Genomic DNA, 11,843 nt, shown 5'->3' with positions numbered 1-11,843 from the left:
ATTCAGAGTTAATACGAGTTACATATGAATTAACTGGCAAACTATGGTTGAACACACCGCACTTCATGATAAATGGCAGATGGACCAAGACAGAGTCCATGGATTTCTCAACAAGCTATCCAGATGCCAGGAAACACTGAGTCAACCAATCGTGTAGAAACTCGGTTTCTCTCTCTCAATGGATTCCAGCCTTGGCCTTCAAAAGATCTTGCTTGGGAATTCTCTCCACAAGCCATTCCAACGCAAAAAAGCCTCAATGGCTGCACACCTCAGTGTATCAAATTTGCCTTCTGAGACTAAGTTCCTCTGGATTCAAGAAAATGCATCAAGCATCAACTGAAGCCCAACGTCAGCTCTTTAGCCATGCCGAGCAGAATACTACTGCTCCAAAGGGTTACCTATGCATCAATAGGCCGCAGCTCAGAGTCACCAACCTTCTGCTGCCTTCTTGCATCATCAGGGCTTCTCCTTATCTCTCTCCATTTAGTCTGCCAACCACAGCCCTTTTTCTACTTTGAGCCTCTTTCTTTGTTTTTAAACTTAACTGGGGCCTTTCCCTTTCCCCTGCCAACCTGAGAATCTTATCTTCCGGTCACACAATCTGGGTTTTACGTGCCATTTTCCCATTTTGACCAGGGTCAGTCCACGGTCAAAACAACTAAATTGCACAAGCACAGCCTACTCCTGTGTGCACAGAAATTCTGAGGTCTGTCAAGACTTGGGAGTTGCTGACCTCGAGGAAAAGGTAGGTTTGCTTCTGTAACAAGTTACATAAAATCATAGAATCCCTACAATGAAGGAGGAGGCCATTCAGCTTATTGCGTCTACATTGATCCTCCGAAAGAGCACCCTACTGAGTCTCACTCCCCTGCTCCATCCCCGCTACTTAACCTATACATCTCTGGACACTACGGAGCAATTTAGCATGGATCAATCCACCTAACCAGCACCTCTTATGACTGTGGGAGGAAACCCATGCAGAGAAGGGGAGAATGTGCAAACTCCAACAGTCACCCAAGGTTGGAATCAAACTCATGTCCCGGGCACTGTGAGGCAGCAGTGCTAACCAGTGTGCCACCATCCCATCCATACATACTGTACACAAATCAAAATCTAAACTGCAGCAATTGAGTTTGTTAACTTTTAATATTGAAAAGAGTAAAAAAATTTCAGCAAAGGGCAGTTCCGTAAACTGTTTACAAAAAGAAACTTAATTCAAATGTTGAGAAAAGCTCAATAACATTAGGCATTAATTACAAAAGAGCATGTTAACTACATACTTCATAAATGCAAGATTTTCCAAATGAACAAACTGGACTCTGCGTCAAAAATGGAAAATGCATAATTTTGAAATAAAGAATTCTTGATAACAGAATTTAATTAACAGGCTGCAGAAAAATTGGCACTTCTGACTTATTAAAAGATGAATTTCCCCCATAATGAAGTTAAAACCTAGGGTGGAATCTTCTGCTCTCTCCAGTCGTGTATTTGGATCGTGTATTTGGAGGCAGGGAGGGCAATTAATCAGGTAGTTAATGGCGGGGGGGGGGGGGGGGGGGGGGGGGGGGGAGGCATGTGGGTGAGCACCATGTGGCCTGTGGTTGGTCTTTCCGCCTCCGCCACCATTGAGGCTCTTAAGTGGGAACTCAATAACCACTTAATAATAATCTTTATTATTGCCACAAGTAGGCTTACATTAACACTGCGATGAAGTTACTGTGAAAAGCTCCTAGTCCCCACACTCTGGCGCCTGTTCGGGTACACAGAGGGAGAATTCAGAATGTCCAATTGACCTAACAGCACGTCTTTCGGGACGTATGGGAGGAAACCAGTGCGCCCGGAGGAAACCCACGCAGACACGTGGAAAACGTGCAGACTCCGCACAGACAGTGACCCAAGCCGGGAATCGAACCTGGGTCCCTGGTGTTGTGAAGTAACAGTGCTAACCACTCTGCTACAATTCAGGATTTCGTCCTATTGCCATCAGTATTAACCCAGTGATGGGTGGGCCTAATGCCATGGGGGGGGGGGGGGGGGGGGGGCGAGCATGACATGCAAATCTGTTTGTGGCCTGCTGAGACAAGGAACCCTCGTTCAAATTCAGATCAAGGGGCCCAGCATCAGAGGGAGGGAGTGGTGGCGCTGAGATCGACAATCTGCCCTTGCTACCAGGCCCCCATATCCCATGGCCCCTACCCGGTGAAACACTTCCTGCCATCACTTACCTAGGCCCCTCCGCAAGCCTGGACTTCTGGTAACTGTCATTTAGGCAGCAGCCATCACCTCCCCAGTGATTTTGTTTTGAAATTAAGGGACAATTTAACATGGCCAATCTACCTCGCCAGCACATCTTTTGGGTTGTGGGGGTGAAACCCACGCAGACACGGGGAGAATGTGCAAACTCCACACAGATAGTGACCCAAGCCGGGAATCGAACCTGGGTCCCTGGTGTTGTGAAGTAACAGTGCTAACCACTCTGCTACAATTCAGAATTTCGTCCTATTGCCATCAGTATTAACCCAGTGATGGGTGGGCCTAATGCCATGGGGGAGGGGGGGGGGGGGGGGGCGAGCATGACATGCAAATCTGTTTGTGGCCTGCTGAGACAAGGAACCCTCGTTCAAATTCAGATCAAGGGGCCCAGCATCAGAGGGAGGGAGTGGTGGCGCTGAGATCGACAATCTGCCCTTGCTACCAGGCCCCCATATCCCATGGCCCCTACCCGGTGAAACACTTCCTGCCATCACTTACCTAGGCCCCTCCGCAAGCCTGGACTTCTGGTAACTGTCATTTAGGCAGCAGCCATCACCTCCCCAGTGATTTTGTTTTGAAATTAAGGGACAATTTAACATGGCCAATCTACCTCGCCAGCACATCTTTTGGGTTGTGGGGGTGAAACCCACGCAGACACGGGGAGAATGTGCAAACTCCACACAGATAGTGACCCAGAGCCGGGATCGAACCTGGGACCTCGGCGCTGTGAGGCAGCAGGACTAACCCACTATGCCACTGTGCTGCCCCACCTCCCCAGTGATGCTGCTGAGCAAAGAGTTGTAGGCCTCAGTGGGCGGGACATCCCACTCATGGGGTCCTATTCCTGGAGAAGGCCCATGAGTGGCTTGTCAACTGCTCGACGGGCTCATGCTTTAGCAGGTCCTTCCCGAAGGAGGCAACATAAATCTCTCGCCAGCTCTCCAGCCAGGTGAGCCGCCTATCGCCCCCACAAGATTTTGCCCCCAGTGTTATACAATATTTACAAGTAAATTCCTTTGAGCCAGCAGTTTCAAGATTTTTCAGAAATAATTATTGGGTAGTCAAAGTTCTTTCAAAGGTAAGAATCCAATGAGTCCTCCCTCACAAGCTGTTTGGATAGAAAGTTGCATCATTTAGTGTGGGAGATAAACTTAGTAGGTGTTTCCAGAGAGTACACTGTGATTTCAATATTAGTGCCCTTAAAGACTTCTTGAATTCTTGCAGAAACTATGCTCCAGTTCAGTTTGTCCAGTCCACATCCGATCCTGCAGAGAAAACAATAATGCCCTTTAGTTGGACTAGCAATCCAGAGACCCAGGTAATGCTCTGGGGCCCTGGGTTCGAATCCCATCCCAACAGATAATAAAATTTGAATTCAATTAAAATCTGGAATTAAAAGTCTAACCAGGAAACCAATGTTGATTGTCATAAAAAACCATCTAGTTCATTAATATCCTTAAGGGAAGGAAATGTGCTGTCCTTACCTGGTCTGGCCTACATGTGATTCCAGATCCACAGCAATGTGGTTGACTCTTTAATGCCCCCTGAAATGGCTTAGAAAGCTAGTTCAAGGGTAATTAGGGAATGGGCAATAAATGCTGGCCCAGCCAGCGACGCCACATCCGCGAATGAATACAAACAAATGCAATGCATTCCATTCAGGTCCTCTGGTGAGACAGAATCCTAAAGCCTAGAATAGCGATGATTTAACACTAAAGGACTCAAGAGATAGGAGCAGGAATAGACAATACATCCCTCAAGCCTGCTCTGCCATTTAATATGATCATGACTGATCGACTCCAATTTCCCACCCGCTCCCCATATCTCTTGATTCTCTCAATGATGGAGCATTCATTTGTTAAAAAATTTTGAGTACCCAATTCATTTTTATAATTAAGGGGCAATTTAGCTTGGCCAATTCAACTATCTTGCGCATCTTTGGGTTGTGGGGGCGAAACCCACGCAACGGGGAGAATGTGCAAACTCCACACGGACAGTGACCCAGAGCCAGGATCGAACCTGGGACCTCAGCGCCATGAGGCAGCAGTGCTACCCACTGTGCCACCATGCTGCCCAATGATGGAACATTCATAAACTTCTGTGGATCCATGAATTTACCCAGCTAGAGAAGCAACCTCTCAAAAATACCTGAGGGGCCAGGTATAAGGAGGTCATGTGTTGCAGTGGGTAGCATTCCTGTCTCTGAGCCAGAAGCTTTGGATTCGAGTCTCATAGAATTATAGAATCCCTACAGTGCAGGAGGCCATTCAACCCATTGGGTCTGCATCGACTCTTCTGAAAGAGCACCCAGACCCACTCCCCTACCCTATCCCTGGAACCTCACCTAACCTTTTGGACACTAAGGGGCAATTTAGCATGGCCAATCCACCTAACCAGAACATCTTTGGACTGTGGGAGGAAACCGGAGCACCCGGAGGAGGCCCACACAGTCATGGGGAGAAAGTGCAAACTCCACAAAGACAGTCACCCAAGGCCGGAATTGAAGCCGGGTCCCTAGCGCAATGAGGCAACAGTGCTAACCACTGTGCCGCCCCGAAACCTGATGGCCAAGGAAGGTGTGGTCATAATGTGGCCAAACGGGTTGAGTATCAACCTACAAGCCAATGGTGGGCAGTAAGTGTGGGAGCAGACCCCTGGTTAGCCATGCTTGATGTGAATGGTGCCCCTCAAGCTAGAAGCCTCTGCTGACAGACTAACGACCTGTTCCAGGAAAAACCCTCACAATGGGAACAGATGAAAGTCTGCCTTCTGCACCACTAGATGGGGAAGAGAAACAACAACAAACATGGGGGAGTGGGTGGGGGAATGAGGTGGCCTGGAGAATATGTGTAAGGGGTAAGGGCTGGAGGACCTTTTAAACATCCCACCTTGGCACTCAACGTGGCTGCCTCCAAAAATCTCCACTGGGATAACTGACCCAACATCAGCCCACACCCACCCCGGCAATGAAGATCCCGAGATGGGTGGGCTGAGCTTCGAATTCACTCCTCAAGGTTGAAAATCCATGACTCCTCATCTTGTGTATTCATCTTTTGGGTGGAACCTTAGACTGACAAATCCAATTCTACTGGCTTCCTTTTATCCACCCGACAAGTTGTGTCCTCAAAAAACCAAACATTTGCCAAATACAATTTTCCTTTCATAAAACCGTTTTCTTCGCCTTTTGTTGGAAAGCAGTGTTGCATTTGCTAATATCCAAGCTGCTGGGACTTTCCTGGAATCTAGCTAATTTTGGATAATCTTAATAGTAATAATAATAATGATCTTTCTTGTCACAAGTAGGCTTACATTGCAATGAAGTTACTGTGAACAGCCCCTCGTCACCACATTCCGATGCCTGTTTGGGTACAGGGAGGGAAAATTCAGAATGTCCAAATTACCGAACAACATGGGCGGAATTCTCCGCAATGAAACCTGGAGAGGTTCACAACAGCGTCGGAAGCCTCTCCTGGCCCCCTATTCTCCCTTACCCGGGGGGATAGGCGGGTCGTCCCGGGAAACTCGGCGGCTGGGCCTTGTCCCTGGCTTCAAGGCCCGGCGCGCCAAGAATGATGCCGCGGCGGAGCCTAATGACGTCAGCCGCGCATGCGCGGGTTGGACAGCTCAAACCCGCGCATGCGCAGTTGCCGTCTTTCCCCTCAGCCGCCCGGCAAGACGTCGCAGCTTGATCTTGCGGGGCGGCGGAGGGGAAAGAGTGCGTCCCCTTGAGACGCCAGCCCGACGATTGGTGGGCACCGATCGCGGGCCAGTCCCCTCCCGAGCACGGTCGTGGTGCTCGATCCCCATCCGCCCTCCCTAGGCCCCACGCAGGTATGGTTGCTGCCGTCGTGAACATGTCGGGAACGGCAGGCCGCTCGGCCCATCTTGGTCGGAGAATCGTGGGCCGTCGTCAAAAACGGCGGCCCGCGTTTCTCCGAGCGGCGTGTCGGAAAACCGGACACGCCATTTTGGGGGGTGGGAGAATAGCGGGAGGTGCAGGAGTGGACCTCCCGCTATTCTCCCACCCATCGTGGTTGCGGAGAACCGCGGCCCATGTCTTTCAAGACTAGTGGGAGTAAACTGGAGCACCCGGAGGAAACCCACACACTCACGAGGAGAATGTGCAAACTCCGCACAGACAGTGACCCAGCCAGGAATCATTCCTGGGAGCCTTGCGAATCATCCGTCCATCATCTCTGCAGCTACTTCTTTTAGAACTCTAGGATATAGGCCTTCAAATTTAGGGGATTTGTAAGTTTCTCCAATAATTTTTCTGCTGCTAATAATAAATAATTTAACCTTATGTGTTCCTTAGTTGCCCTATTTTTGGTATACAATTGATAGCACAGTATTGTAATGGTGCATAAGGAGGCCACTTGGCTCATCATGTTGACACCAGCTCTCCAAATGAGCTTTGTGCCGCTCCCCTGACTTTTCCCTGTACCCCTGCAAATTGTTCCTATTCAAATAATCATCTAATGCCCTCTGGAATAGTTCAATTGAACCTACCACCACCTCACTTGCTTGCAGTGCATTCCAGAATCAGTATCTTTTCTTTTTGGGGCAGCACGGTAGCATGGTGGTTAGCATAAATGCTTCACAGCTCCAGGGTCCCAGGTTCGATTCCCGGCTGGGTCACTGTCTGTGTGGAGTCTGCACGTCCTCCCCGTGTCTGCGTGGGTTTCCTCCGGGTGCTCCGGTTTCCTCCCACAGTCCAAAGATGTGCGGGTTAGGTGGATTGGCCAGGCTAAATTGCCCTTAGTGTCCTAAAAAATAAGGTTAATGGGGGTTGTTGGGTTACTGGTATAGGGTGGATATGTGGGCTTGAGTAGGGTGATCATTGCTCGGCACAACATCGAGGGCCGAAGGGCCTGTTCTGTGCTGTACTGTTCTATGTTTCTATGTTTTCCTGCGAAGACTGACATATCTGTTCAATGCTGCTGCTATTGCCTCATTCCCATGATAATTTCTGCTGTCTCTGCTTCTGAGGAACCAACTCATCTCCCTTTCATATACTTGTAAAATATTTTATCTGTTTTTATATTCCTGCTCAGTGTACTCACATTTTACATTTTACTTTTTCTCAACCTTTTGATCTCCCTTTTCTGGTTTCTAAAACTCTCTCAATCATCAGGCTGATTACTATTATGTGCAACATTATAAGCTAATTTTAATCTAATATTATGCTTAACTTCCCTAGTAAGCCACAAATCTGTTTTGCGGAGTATTTTTAAATTACAGATATTTTTATGCACATTTGAATTGTTTCGTTAAATGTTTCCCTCTGTTTATTTACTGCCATACCTTTTACCCAATCAACTGTAGCCAGCTCTCCTCACTTATATATGTAATTGGCTTTGTTTAAATTTAAGATTCTGGTTTTGGACTGGATAAGGTCGCTCTCAAGCTTAATTTAGAAGTTAATTGTATTATGATCAAATTTCCCGGTGGATCTGTAAACATGAGACTACTAAGTAAATCTATTTTAATTTATTAAACCTAGTTCGTTCCAGAATTTATTGTTCCAGGAAACTGTTGTAAGAACATTCTACAAACTCATTGTGCAGACTACCTTTGCTAATTTGATTTGTCCAGCCCAAATGAAGCTTAAAGACGCTCATAATTAATGCACTATCTTTGCTCAAATTATTTCTTGCTTGATGCCCCGTTAAAAAGGGCCAATAAATGACTCCCATCCGACACTAGTTATTTTTAATATTGTAATGAACTCCAATTGGCTTTATTGGTTGGCCAATTGGAGTATGAGCTCCCTCAATGATAGCTCATTGAGGGGGCCCATATAATCACCTGTGTAGGCTTTGTGAGCCAGTCTTAAGTTGACCGGACTGCTAGCAGCACTGTTTGTAGCTGCTCCTGTAATATCGTTATTGTAAATAAATATTGGTGTGATGACGGAACTCCTGCCTCCCGTGGATTACTACAAATATCTATCCAAACTGATTCCTCTTCTTGAACTTCTGAGCCAAGATCATTTCTCATGACTATTCTTACATCATCCTTTACTATCAAGGCTTCTCCTCCTCCTTTTATATTCTGTCTGTCTTTTCAAAATGGTGTACATCCTGGAATATTTATTTTTCAACTTCGTCACCTTGTACCTTAAGCCGAATTCTCCCATCTGGAGCTGAGTTCCAAGACAAGAAACGTTTCTGTTGCGGAAGGTGATGGGAAACCACGCCATATCTTTTGGCCCCGACATAATTAATTATGCATCCGGGGGTTTAGCATTATCTTCTGCGGCGGGGTGGGTTTGATAGCGTACGCCCTGCTGTCATATAGATTTCATAGAATTTACAGTGCAGAAGGAGGCTATTCGGCCCATCGAGTCTGCACCGACTCTTGGAAAGAGCACCTTACCCAAGCCCATACCTCCACCCTATCCCTATAACCCAGTAACCCCACCTAACACTAAGGGCAATTTGGACCCTGAGGGCAATTTAGCCTGGCTAATTCACTTAACCTGCACATCTTTGGACTGTGGGAGGAAACCGGAGCACCCGGAGGAAACCCACGCACACATGGGGAGAACGTGCAGACTCCACACAGACAATGACCCAAGCCGGGATTCGAACCTGGGACCCTGGAGCTGTGAAGCATTTGTGCTAACCACTATGCTACCGTGCTGCCCCTGTCAGGCTGTCCTATCTGGCTGTCAGATTTAAAAGGTGCCCATTGTGACTGACCCACTGCTAAAGAAAGAAGGTGGGACCTCCGCGACGACACTGAAGCTGGAAGATCCACTGGATGGTTCAGGAGGTAGGGGCGCTACCACTTTGCCAGCCTCCGAGGGATTCCCAACCCGACATGGCAGCTGCTGTCATTTCACACGGAGGTGGACGGCATGGTGGTTAGCACTGCTGCTTCACAGCGCCAGGGACCCGTGTTCAGTTCCAGCCTTGGGTCACTGTCTTTCTGGAGTTTGCACATTCTCCCCGTGTCTTTGTGAATTTCCTCCCACAGTCCAAAGATGTGCAGGTTAGGTGGATTGGCTATGCTAAATTGCCCCTTAGTGTCCAAGGATGTGTAGGTTAGGTTAAGAGGTTATTGGGATTGGGAAGCGGGTTTGGGTGGAGCACGCTTTCAGAGGATCGGTGCAGACTCGATGGGCTGAATGACCTCCTTCTGCACTGTAGGGATTCTCTCATTCTATGAAACTGATTTATTGCACCTCCATTGAGTTCTTCCTCCTCCGTCCGCCATTGATCTCACCAGTGGGGGCATTGGAGAATTCTGCCCCATGTGTCTGTAACAACAACTGGATCTAAACTATTTATCTCTATTTGTGACACTAGTTTACCTATCTTATCACGAATGCCTCATGCAGATCAAGTGTCTTTTTTAAAAAAACTATTCTTTACATGGACATTATTCACTGATGAACTATTACTGGTAAACTCCTTGTCCTTCCTCTGCTCGTCTTTACCCAAATCCCTACCCTGCTCTATTATTTCTAATTCTTCTGTCACCCGACCCTTTCTTTCACTCTATGTTTAAAACTCGATCTTGCAATCTGCACAATTACTCTTATCTAGCTAGTTGCATCTGGGTTGGTGGTGATACAGATATGATGTGATCAGATCAATCTTTCAAGCTTTGGGCCTCAATGGACGGTTTTCAGCCAATATGAACATTGGGGCTGGTTTAGCACACTGGGCCAAATAGCTGGCTTTTAAAACAGACCAAGGCAGGCAGCAGCACGGTTCAATTCCCTTACCAGAATCCCCGAACAGGTGCCGGAATGTGGCGACTAGGGGCTTTTCACAGTGACTTCATTGAAGCATACTTGTGACAATAAGCGATTTTCCTTTTCATTTCATTATTGGTCGATGTCTTTGCCCTCTACAAAATTCAGTTAATATGTAAAGATGTTGAGAAGAAGAAGGTGTATATTTTAAGTACCTATCAGTTAATATGTAAAGATGTTGAGAAGAAGAAGGTGTATATTTTAAGTACCTACCACGTTTCTTATTGTTTCTTATTTTTTCTGATGGTCTAAGCCATAACAAATGATAAGACTTGACAAATGGAAAAAAATGGACAAAACAAATGTAAATTTCCTATTTTTACCTGGGCATTGAGATGCGCGTGACTCCATTATTCAGGCAATGTCTCTTCATGGCCTCTAGGCTGCTCTGCAGACTGTCATAAGTTGGCTTTTGATAGGCCTTCTTTTTTGTAATCTGCAAATATAAAACCATTCGATATCAACCAGCATTCACAGTTTAATTGTCCTCGTAACTCTCACATAACACGAGCAATGGAATGATTAATGGGTGTTAAATATTTGTCGAGTTGAAAGGCAGAGGTATTCGGAATAATTTGACAGTTACTGGGCATTGCACAAGATTAACATCTATTTGAACACCGTGGTTTTTTTGCATTCTTGAAATTGCAAGTAAGATTAAATGAGACAAATATAATGCCTTCAACAGAACATTTATGTCACAGGGAAACACAAAGTAGCTTCACATTTAATTCTATCCAATAGTGTTTACAAATTCCACACTGAACTGATTTGGGTGGAACAGCAAAATGTAGTAAAGCACGCTGTAGTAATGGAAACTATTCTTCTTTGGTACGCTGCCACACACACAACATACAAATAGTGTGGCAAAGAATTTTTTTAGGGTCATGTCATGGCTTTAGGACTTAATGCTATTGTCTTGGTCAATGTTTATCCCTCAACCAACATCAATAACACATTTTTAAAGTAAAATACTGATGATGGTGGAAGTCTGATATAAAGACAGAAAAGGCTGGATACACTCTGCAGGTCAAGAAGCATCTGTAGAGAAAGAAACAGTTCATATTTCAGGCCAATGACCTGAACTATTAAGTATTTCCAGCATTTTTGTTTTTATATTAGATTATTGTCATTTTCACTCACTGCAATTTGTGCGACCATGTTGTGTGCAAATTGCTATTCTTTTCCCAGAACAGTAACTACAATTCAAAAAGTATTCAACTGTGCTGAAAGGTACTACATAGATGCAAGACCTTCTTCTTTGTGATGAATGGAAGAAATTATCATATTTTTGTAGTAATGTTATTAAAACCGGGGTTAAGATGCTTTACAGTATGAATGCTAGAGCAGTGATTACGGTGTTGTAAAGTGAGGTAATGTTTTTTTTCAGGTGAAGTGTTCTGCTAATAGGATGTAGAACATACAGTGCAAAAGGAGGTCATTCGGCCCATCGAGTCTGCACCGACCCACTTAAGCCCTCACTTCCACCCTATCCCCCTAACTCAGTAACCTGTCCTAACCTTTTTGGACACTAAGGGCAATTTAGCATGACCAATCCACTTAACCTGCATGTCTTTGGACTGTAGGAGGAAACCAGAGCACCCGGAGGAAACCAATGCAGTCATGGGGAGAACGTGCAGACTCTGCACAGACAGTGACCCAGCAGGGAATTGAACCTGGGAGCCTGGAGCTGTGAAGCCACAGTGCTAACTACTATGTTACCGTGCTGCCCTCGAGAATCATTTATTTTCTTGCAGGTAGCTGGCGAATGGAATATTGTTTAGGTTTGAAGGGTTCCGGGGTGTAGATAATTTATGGGAGGTAT

General features: G+C 46.2%; 1 protein-coding gene across 3 annotated transcripts in view; it reads right to left on the bottom strand.

Moving 5' to 3' along the window:
* Positions 1–2,565: 2,565 nt before the first annotated feature.
* The window catches only part of LOC119978574 (ADP-ribose glycohydrolase OARD1-like), a 28,668-nt gene continuing 19,390 nt past the window's right edge, over positions 2,566–11,843 (bottom strand). For all 3 annotated transcript variants that reach the window (XM_038820330.1, XM_038820332.1, XM_038820331.1), the window contains 2 exons: positions 10,342–10,454; positions 2,566–3,518 (listed from right to left, as the gene is read on the bottom strand). In XM_038820330.1, coding sequence (XP_038676258.1) covers positions 3,383–3,518; positions 10,342–10,454 — 249 coding nt within the window. In that variant the 3' untranslated portion in view covers positions 2,566–3,382. The remainder of the gene's footprint in view (positions 3,519–10,341; positions 10,455–11,843) is intronic.

This window comes from Scyliorhinus canicula, chromosome 15, assembly GCF_902713615.1.
Source record: "Scyliorhinus canicula chromosome 15, sScyCan1.1, whole genome shotgun sequence".
Classification (NCBI taxonomy): Eukaryota; Metazoa; Chordata; class Chondrichthyes; order Carcharhiniformes; family Scyliorhinidae; genus Scyliorhinus; species Scyliorhinus canicula.
Note: the sequence above shows the minus strand (reverse complement) of the source record. Positions and strands in the feature narration are given on the sequence as shown.